This window comes from Drosophila tropicalis, unplaced genomic scaffold, assembly GCF_018151085.1.
Source record: "Drosophila tropicalis isolate 14030-0801.00 unplaced genomic scaffold, ASM1815108v1 contig_624, whole genome shotgun sequence".
Lineage (NCBI taxonomy): Eukaryota > Metazoa > Arthropoda > Insecta > Diptera > Drosophilidae > Drosophila > Drosophila tropicalis.
Window position 1 is genome coordinate 104508 of NW_027173103.1, and position 17311 is coordinate 121818.

The window sequence follows — 17311 nt, forward strand, 5'->3', positions numbered from 1 at the left end:
CAAGCTTATTCACCAAATACAGCGATATATTCGGATTGGAAACAGAACCAATCACTACAAATAATTTCTACAAACAGAAACTGAGATTAAAGGATAATGAACCAGTATATGTCAAAAATTATAGAAGCCCACACAGTCAGGTGAACGAGATACAGAGGCAAGTCGGAAAATTGATAACCGACGGAATAGTCGAACCTTCTGTATCTGAATATAATATCCCATTATTACTTGTCCCCAAAAAATCATCTCCAACTTCAGATTCAAAGAAATGGCGATTAGTGATTGACTATCGTCAGATAAACCAAAAAATTATTGTCCGATAAATTTCCACTCCCTATAATTGATGACATTTTAGATCAACTAGGGCGAGCAAAATATTTTTCGTGTCTTGACCTTATGTCAGGATTCCACCAAATTGAACTCGAAAAAGTTCAAGAGATATAACGTAATTTTCAACAAACAACGGCTCGTTTCGTTTCAAGCGATTACCTTTCGGTTTAAAAATAGCGCCTAACTCATTTCAGAGGATGATGACCATTGCATTCTATGGATTAGAACCTTCACAAGCATTCCTTTACATGGATGACTTAATAGTCATAGGTTGTTCCGAAAAACATATGCTTAAAAACTTAACAGATGTTTTTGACAAATGTAGGGAATACAACCTAAAGCTACATCCAGAAAAATGTTCATTTTTTATGCATGAGGTGACTTTTCTTAGTCATAGATGCACAGATAAAGGAATACTTCCAGATGACAAGAAATATGACGTCATCATGAATTACCCAGTCCCGCACAATGCGGATAGCGCTAGACGTTTTATAGCCTTTGGCAATTATTATAGACGATTCATTAAAAACTTCGCCGAATATTCCCGACACATAACAAGATTATGTAAAAAGAATGTTCCCTTTGAATGGACAGTTGAATGCCAAGACGCATTCCAAAATTTAAGAAGTAAACTGATGGAACCAACATTGTTACAATACCCCGATTTTAATAAAGAATTCTGTATAATTACGGATGCAAGCAAACATGCATGTGGAGCGGTTTTAACTCAAAACCATGATGGACTCCAACTTCCCATTGCTTATGCATATAGATCTTTCACTAAAGGAGAAAGTAATAAGTGTACTACTGAGCAGAAAATAACTGCAATACACTTGGCAATATTACACTTTAGACCATATATGTATATATGGAAAACATTTCTTAATAAAAACAGACCATAGATCTTTAACATACCTCTTCTCAATGATCAATCCCAGTTCTAAACTGACACGTATGAGGCTCGAATTAGAAGAATATGATTTCACAGTTGAATACTTAAAGGGAAAAAACAACTATGTAGCTGATGCGTTATCAAGAATAACCATCAAAGACCTACAAAATATAACTGGCAATATCAATAAAGTCACTACAAGATATCAGAATAGATGAAAAATCCGCGCGGAAAATAAAGAACAAGTCATAAACAATGACGAAGTACGTATAGTAGTGACATTGCATGTAAAAGATATGTTATGTTTATTTAAACATGGCAGAAAAATTACTGCAAGATATGATGTTGGCGATTTATATACCAATGGAATCCTAGACTTAGGTCCATTTTTCCAAAGGCTTGAACTGCAAGCCGGTATAAATAAAATCAAACAACTCAAAGTGGTACCGTGGGAAAATATCTTTGAAAATACTTCAATAGATAATTTCAAATTAATGGGCAATAAAATATTAGAAATATTAATAGTAGCGGTACTCAACCCGGTGACCCTAATAGATAAACAAAAAGATAAAGAAGCTATTTTGTCTAACTTCCATGACGATCCCATACTGGCATTTCAAAAACTATAGCAAAAATTAAAAGACATTATTTTTGGAAGAATATGACTCGTGATACTGAGTACACTGAGTACATACGAAAATGTCAAAAATGCTAGAAAGCTAAAATAACGAAACATAGTAAGACCCCGCTAACAATAACAGAAACACCCATAAATGTTTTCGACAGAGTGATAGTGGACACGATTTGTCCACTACCAAAATCAGAAAATGGAAACGAGTATACAGTCACTTTAATATGCCATACCTGTTCAGAAAAAGAATGCTAATACTGTCGCTAAAGCAATATTTGAATCTTTTATCCTGAAGTACGGTCCAATGAAGACGTTCATTACGGACATGGGAACAGAATACAAGAATTCAATTATAGACAATTTGTGCAAATATTTAGATATTAAAAATATTACATCTACAGCACGCCACCACCAGACAGTTGGAACAATAGAAAGAAGTCATAGAACTTTTAATGAATACATACGATCCTACATATCGGTTGATAAAACTGATTGGGACGTATGGCTTCAATATTTTGTCTTCTGTTTGACCACGACCCCCTCTATGGCACATACTTATTGTCCATACGAGCTAGTATTTGATAAAACAAGCAATTTACCAAAACAATTTAATAGCATAGATAGCGTAGAAGCAATATATAATATAGATGATAATGAAAGCAAATATAGATTAGAAGTAGCATATAAAAGAGCTAGGGTAATGCTAGAAGAGCATAAGAATAAAAATAAGGTACTGTATGATCAGAAAGTAAACAATATAGATATATCAGTAGAAGATAAAGTATTACTAAGTGTTGAGGAACGGTTGCTGAATTCTTAAACTTAAATTTATTTGAATGTAAACGATCTTTGTATTTTATTATTTTTAACTTTAAGTTGCATGGTCACACCGTTTTGGCTGATGTAATAGGTAGCGTGTGGTGAAAACGAGAAAATGTATGTTGAGTTAGTTAATTGCTTATTGGCCAACCGAAACCATCACATGGAGTGAAATAAAAGTTATTTATTATTATTAAACGAACCAGCAAAGTTAATTTATGTATCATCATAAATTTGGTCCTTCGAGCCGGATTTGGATTCTGTTGGGATAAGCAATTCTACTCAAGTTAAGATGGAAAAACTAAAGGCAACACGCACCAAGTTAAAGTCCAGCCTCACGCGGCTGCTGACACTTTCGGAGAATCCGCCTGAGAACTGCACAGCGGATGTGGTGGATACTATGATGACCAGACTCGACAACGTGTGGAAGGAGTTTGATCGGTCCACTGATGATATGTTTGAATTTCAAGAATCGCAAGGTTACGTCGACCCCATGGGTGACTACGGAGACTATGAGATGAAGTACTTAACTGCACAACTGCACTTAAAGGAACTGGGAAAATTGGTTAACCCAGTAAAAGCAACTAAGGTCGTGGACTCCAGTGAGGGAGTCAACGAAGTAGTGTCGCAGATACTACACAAGCAGATGGAACTTCAACGGGAGTTTTATGAAAGCATGACAGTAAGTGGAGCTGCCTGTTCGGCGTTAGGGGGACAGGTCCAGCTGCCCAAATTACACATCAAGCCTTTTGGTGGCGACTACCTGGAGTGGCCAGCCTTTAAGGATTTATACGAGAGTACCATTCACAACAGGGTGAATCTGGATAAAGCTCAGAAGTTTCAATATCTCAAGTCTTTTCTCTGTGATGAGGCTGCAAGTTTAATAAATCATTTGCCGTTAACAGGAGCGGCGTACGAGACGGCTTGGGCAGGCCTAATGGAACGTTATGATCGACCTCGTCATGTCGTTAACTCGCTTTTAGATAATTTTAGACGTCTACCATCAACAAGGGTGACAGATGTATCCGTTCTACGAAAGATTGCCGATGGGGCGAGTGAAGTTGTACGTGGCCTAGATGCACTTGGCCAAACTAATCGCGACTGCTGGGTGATCTATTTTCTACTGGATAAAATTGATGCAGAGTCTCAATGCAAGTGGGTGTCCTACAGCCGTGAGGGGACATCTCCAACCATTAAGGATTTTCTTAGATTTCTCGGAGAACGTTGCGATGAGTTCGAATTAAGCCGCTGCGAACAAGTCGCACAATCAAACGTTAAGAAATATACTCGGATACTGATTTCCACAGACTCAAGAGGGTGTCTTAAATGTGAGTCTAAGGAGCATAACGTATACAACTGTGACCAGTTCTTGGCCCTCTCCGTGGAAAGGCGCTACTCATTTGCTAAGGAGAAACGTTTGTGTTTCAGTTGTCTAAGGCCTGACCATGGTATTTCAAGATGTGAATCCAAGTATAGATGCAAACATTGTCAGGACAAACACCACACGCTGTTACATCGCCAAGTCGAAGAAAAGAGCATTAATCCCACAGTAGCCATGATTGCCGAAACTAAGCAAGGAAAGGAAGCTCAATCTATAGAATCACAGAGTTATTTAGCACGTTCTGCGGTAAATCTACAGCCGCGAGGAAAACCAAGGAGTGTATTGCCCACAGCTCTAGTTTTGGCATTAAACTCAAAGGGATCATACACCACTTGTCGTGTTCTCTTTGATAGTGGATCAGAACTATCATACATATCGGAGCATTGCATGCGTTCACTGGGCCTCTTACGCTCACCATCTCGAATACTTGTCTCAGGAATTTCGTCAATCAAGGCCGATACTACAAGAGGGGTCAGCGCAGTACATTTGAAATCAAGGTTCTCGAAGCATACACTAGATATTACAGCTCATGTTTTAGGTAAGATAACCACTCTATTGCCAAAGGATGAAGTCGACCCGGCCGTTTTGAAAGTTTTCGATGGGTTAGAACTGGCTGATCTACCGGAAACCAGCGCTAAGCATGTGGACATTTTGTTGGGTAGCGACCACGTGTGGTCCGCATTCACAGGAGAGAAGGTATTAGATAAGCATGGAAATATAATTGCAATATCCACAATATTCGGGTGGGTGGTCACCTCAATTGCAGCTAAACAAGGATCAAATACAGCATCTCTGTTATCAACCATCGAAATAAATACATCGCTCCAAAGGTTTTGGGAATTGGAAGAATTAAGTGGCAGTTTGCCGCCGACTGCTGATGATTTAAAGGTCGAGAATCATTTTCGCTCTACACACTTTCGTGACTCAAATGGGAGGTATAGTGTTGAGCTTCCATTTAAGAACTCGGATGTTAAGTTTGCAGATACTCTTCAGGGAGCAACATCACGATTTTATTCAGTAGAACGTCGACTTCAGAAAGATAAAAGGTTAAAGGAAGAGTACACCAAGTTCATGCGCGAATACATTGCTTTGGGACACATGCGCATCCTTGATGAGTCAGAGAAGACGAGTGCACCTAAAGAACACATGTTCTATATGCCTCACCATCCGGTTATTGGTACGAAATTGAGAATTGTATTTGATGGATCTTATAAAGATAAGAGTGGCAGATCACTAAACGATGAGTTACTAGTGGGCCCAAGTATTCAGCGTAACCTAATGGATGTGTGTTTACGCTTTCGACTTTATAAGTTTGTTTTTTGCGCAGACATCATTAAAATGTTTAGGCAAATATGGATTTCTGAAAATCACCGAAATTATCAACGAATTGTATGGAGAGAAAACCCAACTGAAGAGCTGCAACATTACCAGCTTTGTACTGTAACCTATGGGACAGTCTGTGCACCGTTTTTAGCTGTACGTGTGTTAGAACAACTTGCCATCGATCTAAAGCATAAATATCCAACAGCTGCCAAGATTCTATTGGAAGATTTCTATGTGGACGATGTCCTGACCGGAACAAACACGGAAGATCAACTTATACGTAACAAGGATGAACTTATTCAACTATTAGGTCACGCACAGCTGGAGCTTGGGAAATGGGTATCCAATACCGACGGAATCGGCTCTTTAGAAGAAGCAGCAGCGACAAGTGTGCCTGGAGATGCCTCCTCCGTCAAGGTATTAGGAATACATTGGGAACCAAAGTCTGACATCTTCACATATGGTATAAGGTTGAGCGAATGCACAGAAAGTTCAAAAAGACAAGTATTATCAGACGTATCACGCATATTTGACCCGCTTGGTCTACTGGCGCCGGTCATTGTTCAATTCAAGATCCTTTTCCAAGAGCTCTGGCTTCTTAATCTAGATTGGGATTCACCGCTTCCAACTAAGCTGGCAGACCGATGGCGTAAGTATCGCGAAGACATTATCAACATAAGGCAGTTAAAGATACGGCGTCATATTGGGTATGTCGGCAGACGAATAGAGTTACACGCCTTCTCAGACGCCTCAATAAAAGCATACGCAGCAGTCGTATACTCTCGGATCGTGAACCAGGATGGCAGCATAGAGGTATCACTGATTGCAGCGAAAACACGGGTCGCTCCACTTAAGCAGCAATCGCTCCCTCGTTTGGAATTATGTGGCGCACTTCTGCTAAGTCGGCTGATCGCATCAATTAAATTAGCTTGGAAGGATCTAGAAAGCACCGTATATGCTTGGTGTGATTCGACAATTGTGTTGGCATGGTTGAATCACTTGCCAGCTAGTTTAAAGACGTTCATTGGCAATCGTACTGCCGAAATATTGGAAGTAATACCAAGGAACTCGTGGCGCCATGTTAATACCAAGCAGAACCCCGCAGACTGCGCTTCTAGAGGAATGCTGGCTGAGGACTTACTCCCGTTTACTCTCTGGTGGAAGGGTCCCGACTGGCTGGCTGAGACACATCTTAACTTAGGTAACGAAGATGATATACAAATCTCTAACTTAATTTCAGAAGACGAGTACCTAAAAGAGTTGAAGGCTACAGTGTTAGTTACTCTCGCGGAAACCATGCACGAGTCATCTCCCCTCGAAGAACTCATTGGTCGTGTTTCTTCCTGGCCGAGACTTGTGCGCATTGTGGCATATATTTTACGATTCATCAGACACATGAAAAACCCCCAAGAAAAGTCAGACACTTTCGCCGTAACCTATGACGAGTACAAGGCAGCCAGGAACCTATGTTTGCAGCAAGCTCAAGACGAATGGTATAAAGAACGAAAAGCGCTACGAAATGAAGGATGCGTACCAAAAGGCTCTAAGCTGTGTACCCTGACGCCGATTTTAGATGACAATGGGCTTCTACGTGTAGGAGGTCGCCTCAATAATTCAGAGTTATCATATTCAGCCAAGCATCCGCTCATCTTGCCGAGGAAGCATCGCATATCTCACCTAATTTTGGAACACGAGCATCAACATAATCTACACCCAGGAGTTTCGGCCCTCTTTGTCATCGTTCGTCAACGTTTCTGGATAATGGGAGCCAGAAATCTGATTCGTAAAGTTACTCACAACTGTATAAAATGCTTCAGACAGCGAGCACATACCAGCAACCAACTAATGGCCGCACTACCGGCAGTGAGAGTTCGGCAAGCATTTCCGTTCGAAAATACAGGCTGTGATTATGCTGGCCCAATCATGATGAAGACACATAAAGGAAGGACCGCTCGAAAGGAAAAGGGATACATATGTCTCTTCGTATGCATGGCAACCTCAGCTTTACACTTGGAGCTGGCAACAGACCTTAGCACTGATACATTTTTGGCTGCTCTTAGACGTTTCATTTCACGGCGAGGCAAATGTGTGACGATGTTCAGCGACAATGGACGAAATTTTGTGGGAGCCAAAAGAAGTCTTAACGAAATGGAACAATTAGTTCAATCCCAGCTGCACAATAACAAGATAGCAGAGGCGTTATCGATCGAAGGCATCAACTGGAAGTTCATACCGCCACATGCGCCCCACTGGGGAGGCAAATGGGAATCGGGTGTGCGCTCTGTGAAGCTTCATTTACACCGAGTAATCGGCCACGCCGTTCTTACATTCGAACAAATGCATACGTTGCTAACACAGGTGGAAGCGGTGATCAACTCAAGGCCTCTTTGTGCCACTTCCGATACAGACGTTGGATATCTTTCGCCCGCTCACATGTTGATCGGTCGTCCTTATACCTCAGTGCCAGATGGAGATTTGGACCAAGTGCCGGCAAACCGATTGGATTACTGGCAGCAATCTCAGGCCATGTTACAAGGCTTTTGGAAAAGGTGGCATCTTGAGTACCTTACGTCGTTGCAGCAAAGGCCAAAATGGTTAATGAAATCGGCAAACCCGAGGCCTGATGATCTCGTTCTAGTAAAGGATTCTCATACTCCTCCGGCTTCTTGGATCCTGGCCCGCATTATCGAGACGATTCCTGGCCCAGACGGTCTAGTACGAGCCCTTAAGTTAAAGACAGCTACAGGAGAGATGACCCGTCCCATAACCAAGGTGGCTCCCCTGCCAGTTTCAGAAACATTGTTTCAGGGCCCGGCGGTATGTTGAGGAACGGTTGCTGAATTCTTAAACTTAAATTTATTTGAATGTAAACGATCTTTGTATTTTATTATTTTTAACTTTAAGTTGCATGGTCACACCGTTTTGGCTGATGTAATAGGTAGCGTGTGGTGAAAACGAGAAAATGTATGTTGAGTTAGTTAATTGCTTATTGGCCAACCGAAACCATCACATGGAGTGAAATAAAAGTTATTTATTATTATTAAACGAACCAGCAAAGTTAATTTATGTATCATCACTAAGAAATGAAACAGGTCATAAGTTAGATTATAAATAAACTGGTCCGTATAAAGTAACGTAAAATGCGAGATAGGAATAATGTTATAATAGTTAATGACAAAAACAAAAAACAGATAGTTCATAAAGATAGATTTAAACTTTTTATTTCATAATAACATACATAGGTAATAGCATATATATAAATTTTTTTTGATATATGAATATTTTTGATCATTTCATTTTCTTTATCGTTATTAAGTACATCATATAAAAAAAAAAAAAAAAACAAAAAAAAAAAATAAATAGTAAAATTTGTTAAATTTATAGATAATAAGAACTAAAATAAATTCATGAAATTACGTTATTTTTCAAAAGGAGGAAGATGTAGTATAGTGTATGCACATACGAGTTCTTATTACTCAACATAAATATTGAGCGGCAACACTTTGTTAGCCGAATATGCATAGGGCATTGTCTTTGTCACTCAGCGACAGCACACATTTCAAGTGCAAAGTCCTTGCATTCATGGCTTAGAGCCAGGTCAGCATGTTTCCCATACTGACCGCTAGTATACATATGTGCATGCATAACTCACACTCTCTGCCCGTCTTACATATTGTTAATTTACTTATATATAATGTTTATATAAAACGGCTGCTCTGCCGCTGCGCCGACAGCTAGCAAGCTAAGAGAACCAAATTCATACAATAAAAGACATTCAATCAATCAACACCTTACTGATAATACACCATACCAATAGAAACTCTCAGATGTTTAAGACCACGTAAAGATGGAAAAGTGGTTAAAAAATAGAATGATATGTAGCAAGTTTCCCTTTTTTAGTACTTAGTTATAACTTTAAGTAGTGGCGTGTTATGTATATTCTATTTTATATTTAATATTTTATCTTATACTGAAACAAATGTGGCATGTGGAAACAGTTAGTTATTGTAATGAAAGTAAATGAAATGGAAACAAGTAGAAAATTAAGCACATTATACATATATGAAGAAGACAAGTAGAAAAAGACGGGCTTTTAAATTGGGTTTTTATTAAGACACTACAGTAACAAAATATGGTGCGTTCTACTATGCAGTTTTGCCATTTGTGACCTGCTTCTCGACAATTCCATTAAACGAACTTACCTTGCACAGCAGCAACTTCATACTCCTCGTCTGGGACTATTTTATTATCTTCGGCTTCCTCTTCTTGAATTTCAAAAATTTGCCTGCGTCCACTCAGTTTCGCGTTAAAATTATTTTTTATTGGGGGTTTAGCTCTTGTGTTAAATTTTCTTGCATTTGTTCTAATCTACAAAGATGACCTATTGATGCGATAGATCAATATTGATATACAAACTTTTGTCGTATCTCTGGTCACAGGTTGTTTTGCAAAATTTTAATTAGCTCCTCTTCAAACTTTATTCGAAACTTCTCAATCAGAGAAGCTACCTCATCATAAACAAAAGAATCTCCAGTTTTTTGCTCATAAAATCCGACCGATAGTCTTTATATTGCTGACGAACAGCTGAACAAAACCCGCTCCTTACGATTTTCCTCCAAATAATATTTGAATGTTTTTACACAATCCAATAAAATCACTATCAAGAGTTTCCTCAGTTAGAGCTTTAAAGAAATTCTTCTAGTCCTAGACCTTCCTTTTTTTTTTTTTTTTATTCATTTATTTATTTATTAATTAAGCAACAAAATAGAACAGAGATGAAAGGGCTAACAACAGAAAGATAGGGTAAAGAAATAAATACATATAAGGAAAAAGAAGGCGGGTAACAGAGAAAGGAAGAAAAATGGGGAGACGCTGCTTTGGCAACAGTGGCGGCCGGGATCCTGCGGTACTTCCTTGAGGGAATTGCTTCGCAGGATAGCTGCTACCTCCTATGCCGCTCCAGGTCCAGTCCTGCCACGCTCGGCTAAGCGCAGCTCGCGGATTGTTGACGCTGCGAAACTGTTCACCGCCTCCCACATGCTTTTTCTCGCCACCATCAGATCCACAAGATTTTCGGCGCATATTTCAACGTTTGCCTCCCGTTCAAGCGCCCTCCTGCCGTTGTCAAAGCGACTGCACGCGAACAGGATGTGTTGCGCGTCTTCCACTATTTCGCCGGGGCAGATTGGACAGCATTGAGAGCTATCGTGCCCAAAACGATGAAGGTACTGTCGGAAACACCCATGGCCGCTCAGGAACTGGGTCAGGTAGAAATTTACCGTACCATGAGTCCTCTCTGTCCACTTCCTTATGTTCGGGATTAATCTGTGGGTCCACCTGCCTTTGTCCGACGCATCCCATCTAGCCTGCCATAGGTCGATGCTTGCGTCTCTAGCGTCGGATCGCGCGCGGCGCCTGGCCATAGTTCCACGCTCTGTAGCAGATATAAATTCCGCCTCCTTTGCCTGTAGGTCGATAGGCACCACTCCGGCGATCACAAGTGCCGCTTCGTCTGATACTGTGCTAAAACCCGAACAGATTCGCAGCGCGCTTAGCCAGTTCGATGATCTGATTCCTCTTGTATAGCTGTCTACGCTCATGGCTCGTGCCCAGATCGGGGCCGCGTATAAAATGATCGACCTGCTGACTGTCATTAGCAGCTTCCTGGACTCCTGCTTGGGGCCCCTCGTGTTCGGCATGATCCTTGAGAGGGCACGAACGCTCGCGGCTGATTTTTCGCTTACATACGCCAAGTGCTCCCTAAAGCAGAGGCGGGTGTCGATCCATACTCCGAGGTAGCGAATCGCACGCTTTGATTGCACCGTGTTTCCTGCGCAGGTAGGCAGGAACGCTGAACGACTGAAGGGCATCCAGAAAACGCCCCCAGTCCGCCGTGTTGAAAGCATTTTTCACGTCTAGCGTGACGACGAGGCAGTATTTCTTCGAGCCGCCTTTCCACCTCGAGCCCTTGATCGCCTGCGAGGCCGTGTCTACAACCCTGGCTATTGCGTCTGTGGTGGACAGGGCCTTCCGGAAACCGAATTGGTTCGTAGAGAGTCCGCCACCATCTTGAATCGCCTGCTGCAGCCTTGCCCAAAGTGTCGATAAGGCATATCGGCCTGTAGGCAGACACGTCGCTTGGAGGCTTGCCAGGCTTCGGGAGAAGCACCAGTTTCTGGAGCTTCCACCTTGCAGGGACTGGGTGTAGACTTCGGTAAATAATTCTGGTCTCTCTGTCATCGCAAGTTTTATGGCGCAGTTTGGGATTCCGTCTGGGCCGGGTGCTTTGCCGTTTTTCAGCCTTTTTTGCTGCCGCGCGTATCTCCTCCCGCTCAATAGGCTCCACTGCGAATGGGAGATTGCTGCTGATCCGTCGACTCACTATGTCTCCTCCAGTATGCGGGAACAGTCCTGCCACGATGTCTTTAAGCATTTCTGGATCCGTTGGTGGTCGCTGCTTCGAGGCATAAATGCGCTTGATCACGATTTTGTATGCCCTGCCCCATGGGTCATTTTCCGCCGAGTCGCATAGGTCAAGGAAACAACTCCGCTTGCTCGAGTGGATTGCTTTCTTGAGTGACTTCCTAGCCGCGCAGAAAGTTTCCCTCAGGATGGGCCAAGACGGGTCGCCGCTCTTTCTGGCACGCTGATACCGCCGCCTTGCAGCGAAGCAGGATTGCCGCTCTCCGGAGATCGCCTCATTCCACCAGAAGACCGGGCGGTGGGGGCCTGCGTAGGTCCTTCTTATGTTCATGCTGGCGTCGCATGCCGAGAGGACTGAGCTAGCCAAGCAATTTGCCATATTTTCAGCGCTGTCCACCTGAATTGTAGCTTCGTTTAGAGAGCTTTTGAAAAGGCTCTCTCTTAAGCTGCTGGTTTTGTGCGCTTTCTCTTGCGGGATTGGCACAGGCAGGATTTCTCTGGAGTCGAGAACGGTCAGTATGGCCTCGTGATCACTGGCGGTGTAGAAGTTGCCGACCTCCCAGGTGCGGTTTCGGCACAGAGAGCTACTGACGAACGTCAGGTCTATCACCGAACCTTATCCCGCGCGGTTGAAGGTATTTCTACCGCCACTGTTTAGCAGGGTTATGTCCAGTTGGGCGAACGCTTCCAGAACCGCTCTTCCCCTTGAGTTGGTGTAGGTGCTGCCCCAATCAACTGCCCAGGCGTTGAAATCACCGGCGATAAGGCAGGGTGTGTGCAAACGGGCGTCAGCTGCCAGCTCGTCGACTTTCTCGCAGAATGCATCAAACGAGAGACTCGGGGGAAAGTAGCAACTGTATACAAATATCTTGCCTATGTAATGCCTCGCAGCTTTCACTTTCGTCAGGGGTGGGATGATGGCGGCCTTGCCTGATCCGCTGCACACGCTGTTCCCGCTGGGTTTTATCCTGTATGGTTCGCTAACAAGGGCCACGTCGCTCTTCTGTTCCACTAGAGTCTGCAGCAGAAGGTCCTGGGCTGCCTCGCAGTGATTTAGATTTAGCTGTAAGAATCTAATCATGCTGCGTCCGGAAAAAACAGCGCATTTGGTCCGCTCTTGGAAGCCGATGGGCAACGCTGGCTGCCGGCTACATGCGCTCTATTGGCTATGCCTTGGGCCTCGCATAGGCAGCAATTCCTAGACCTTCCGTAGATCCATCAAAACGTAGATTCCACTTGTGCATTACATTTGCAATTTTTGCATTTTGAACGGTTGTAGGGCAGGGCGAAGTGATCATCGATTTTCTTTTCACAGGGTCTAATGGGACTTCTCGCTGACCAAAATTCATAGGTAGCGACGATTGTAAGACCGGATAATCAATCTCTCGATAAGGATGCGTATAATTACTACCTTTGGAACTTGTTCTTCGCTGATTAGGCATGATTCTAGGTAGTTGAGCTTCAGGGTGATTACTACTGTCACTGGCATCTAAACATGATGCTGATGCTTCGCTAACTGATAAAGCTGGTGTGTTGGGCTGCTCTGCCCTGTCTATTGGGACTTGAATTACCGTTTTTGCAAAATTACGAGTCCATGCTCGGTGCCAATGACAAATGTTTTTGCTTCGCTTTTTGGTGAACAGTTGCCTACTACGAGCTTTAGACTACCCACATCTATCTTATTCTCACAAATTGAGAGAGATTACAAACAGGATTTATGAAAAATGTGTTTACAGGGAGAACAGAAATATGTTTGCGTGTTGTCCAAAACCCAGGAACAAATTTTGCATATGTTTTCTGTTGGACTGTCTGCATTTGGACAGATTTTTGTAACGCACAGAAGGAGACGTTTCCGACCCCATAAATTATTTATATTCTTGATCAGCATGAGAAGCTGAGACCATATAGCCATGTCAGTCCGTCCTTCCGTCAGCAGCGGGTAATGCAGCGGCGAGTAAAACAGTGGGCACAGCAGCGGCAGGCGCGGAAGCCGTGGTAACGGCAGTAGCGGACACAGTGACAGCGGTGGGCATAGCAGCAGCTGCGGGCGTGGAAGCGGCCGTCTTAGACGCAGAACGTGTGGCCTGCGTCCCAGCCGATGAAGTTTCACCAGGTTAGGCGGCAGGCGACAACAGCGCTGATTCTTCGCTGTCTCTTGTGGCGGTGCCCAAGAGAGCGTGCAGTCGCTTGCCCGCAGAGCTCACGTCATCTCCTTTTCGGTGATTCCCATTGTGGAGCTGGTCAGGACAATTTGTCCTGAAATGATAAAAACTTGACAAAATTGGTGGCTTGTAAAGAAATATGTATATTTCTGAGTAGTTTTCAAACTTCTGAGATTTTTTTTTTTTTTTTTTAACGTTTAATATATATTTGTTGAATCTACTCTTAAATTAGAGCCTAACAACAAGTTTGAGATATTTTTCTTAACCTAGTACTTAAGATAAATCCTGGAGATATTGCAGGCGGCCCGAATCACTTGTTATTGGGTTGGTCTGTCATGTCTTTTAAGACGAGTTCTATTATTAGTTCGCGTAAGGGAATTGGCAAGAACATTTGGGTGTGCATCCAGTTTCGCAGAATACTTTAGTTGTTGACTACCTATTTCAGATTTTACGCTAGGTATATTTAGATCATTTTGAATGTAGTCGTAGTCACGGGGCCCCCGTGATTGATCTTCGACTGCGCTCTTTGTATAATATCGACATTGCTGGTACTTGCATTTCCCCATAGTACGGCTCCGTAAGTCCAGATGGGTTTCAGTACGGAGTTGTATAGGAGGACTTTATACTCCAGACGTAGAGGGGACCGAGCATTGATGATCCAATGTAGGCTACTCGCTTTCAGTTTAAGCTGTGACTTTTTGCTTCGATGTGCTTGCGCCAAGTTAGTCTTTTGTCTAGGTGGATGCCAAGGTAAGTGACATCGACGGCTTGAGGAACTGGTACGTTGTTTAGCATTAGAGCTGGACAGTTTCTTCTGTTAAGCGTAAATGTAACATGTTTGCGTTTCTGCTCGTTGACCCGGATACGCCAGGTTGCTAGCCATTCCTCTACCACCTTGAGGTGTTCCTCTAATTTTGCAGAGGCTTGTATTGGGCATTTGGATCTGCTGAGGATTGCCGTGTCATCGGCAAAAGTGGACGTTGTAAGTCCTAAACTCGTTGGTAAGTCTGCAGTGTACAGTAGGTAGAGCAATGAACCGAGTACACTGCCTTGCGGTACACCAGCTTTGATTTTAAAATCAGCCGAGACGGAGCCATTACATTTTACAGCGAATTGCCTATTGTAAACATAAGGTTCCATGAGTTTGTGGGTGTACTGTGGCAGTTTTTGCCGGATTTTGAACATCAGACCCTCCAGCAAAACTCTATCGAAAGCCTGGGCAACGTCGAGAAAGACAGCCGCACAGTATTCTTTTAGTTCGAATGTTGTTCGTATTTCGGATGTTATGCGATTGACTCGTTTAATTGTACAATGTTTTTTCGCGGAAGCCGAACTGGTGTGAAGGGATTGTGTTCTCCGATGCCAGAAATGAGTTTAGTCGGATCTGCAGGACCTTTTCAAAAAGCTTCGAAGTAGCCAATTCTTATTATAGCGTTGAACAGTTTGCAGATGTATTGAATGGCAATGATAGGGAGTTCCAGGATCATTTTCGGTGTTATTAGGTCATGGCCAGGGGCTTTTTTGGCTTTATGTGGTTTTTAATAACTGCAGTGATCTCGTCCGATTGGAGTTCCGAGTACTCACTATCCGTTAGTGTGCTCGAAGAGGGAAGTACAAATGAGTTTGATGTTGGATTTGGCTGGAAAACCATTTTAAGATGTGTGGCAAATACGGATGCCATCTCTTCGTCACTGCGGGCCCATCCATCGGTTGGACTCCTTATCGGTGAAATTGTCTCTGCAGGAGCGCTTAAAGTTGGGTGGGCTTTCCATAGAGGATGTTTAGTGCTAGTTGGGCTGAGCTTTTCTATGTATTTTCTTTGAGCCCAGCTTTCCTCTTGTCTTAACGCCTTGGAGAGGTTGCGATTAGCATGCCTTAGGCGAAGTTTTGCTGCTGGTGAGCGAGTAATCTGCCATTCTCTTCTAAGACGTCGTTTTTCCGTTACTAATTGTTCTATCCGCCGGTTCGAAGGCCTGTCAACAGGTTTAGTGTAAGAAGAGGCAGGTGGAGTAGATACTTTTGCTGCAGCTGCCATCATAGACTCAAGTTCAGAGACGCACATATCAATGTCCTCTGCAGCATTCAGTTTCGGCGAACAGTCAATGTGGGCACTCATGTACATTTTAAATTTAAGCCAATTTGTTTTGTTGTTTGTAAGCCTATATGGGCGATCAAGTACTTGAGGTCTTGTTAATAGTGTGAATAGTACTGGAGAGTGATCGGAAGTTAAATCTAGTAGTGTATCCGCAGTGATCCGATTACGTGGAATCCTCTTGGTTACTGCGAAATCAATCAAGTCAGGCACTTTCTGTGGATCTGTGGGCCAATAAGTAGGCCTACCCGGTGAGACGCAATCCATCTTAATGAGAGGGTTGACTATTGTGTTGTACAACTGCTTGCCTTTAGGATTTACCAGGCGAGATCCCCAGTGCGTATGTTTGGCGTTATAGTCCCCTGCTGCAATGAAGCGATCTCAGAGTGTGTTAAAGAAATCGGTAAATTCCTTTTCAGAGATTGAGAAGCGTGGTGGGCAGTACAGGGCAACCACTGTAGTGTTGCCGCAGCTGGTTTGGACGGTTATAGCAGTTGCTTGTAGGTGCTGTGTTTCAAATCTGTTGAGGAACGAGTGTTTTATACGGTTTTTGATTAGGATACCAGTCCCGCCATGAGCTTTTCCGTCTGGATGGTTTGTTGCATAGAAGGTATATTTTGGTATTTGAAAATTATTTTTTGATGTTAAAAGTGTTTCCGAAATCAGCAAAACGTCGATTTCACTTGAGTCTAGGAATAGTTGCAGTTCATTTTTGTGCTTGGAGATGCCGTTAGCATTCCAAAGACATAGACGTATGGAAGCCATTATTTATTCTTGATAAGCTTCTGACAAGCTCTGGTGCGCTAGGTTGCGGATTCTGTAGATGGTGGAGTGACGGGGTCTCTTTTGCGGGCTCCGTCTGTCCAGTTCGGAGCACACTAGCGAAGGATACACTAGGACTGTATGCAGCAGGCATGTTAGATGATCTAACAGCCTTGGCGAAGAATACCTCCGGTGTAGTTTTAGAGGCGTTGACGGTGGCTTTTGGTCCAGCTGGGGGTTTGCGCCCGTTTAGGTGAGATTTAAGATCCTTAAAAACAGGACATCCTCTGTAGTTGGTTCCCTCCACAGTTACTGCATAATCTTAGTGCGACATTGTTTCTGTCCTTGGTGCAAATGCCATCTTTATGATGTTCGCCACAGCCAACACACACTGACATGGGATTGCAGTTGTTAGAGGTGTGGTTGTATTCTTGGCAGTTTTTATACTGCGGTGGTTGGTGTCTCTTATGGGGCTCCTCTACGGTGATTCTTCTGT

The 17311-nt window shown here is 43.0% G+C and overlaps 1 protein-coding gene across 1 annotated transcript; it reads left to right on the forward strand.

Annotated features, from left to right (window-relative positions):
* Positions 1–2964: 2964 nt before the first annotated feature.
* Positions 2965–8202, forward strand: LOC137578650 (uncharacterized). Its single transcript, XM_068292227.1, has 4 exons — positions 2965–3844; positions 4592–4796; positions 4884–5230; positions 5582–8202. The coding sequence occupies exons 1-4, from the start codon at positions 2965–2967 to the stop codon at positions 8200–8202; spliced, it is 4053 nt and encodes a 1350-aa protein (XP_068148328.1).
* Positions 8203–17311: the final 9109 nt, after the last annotated feature.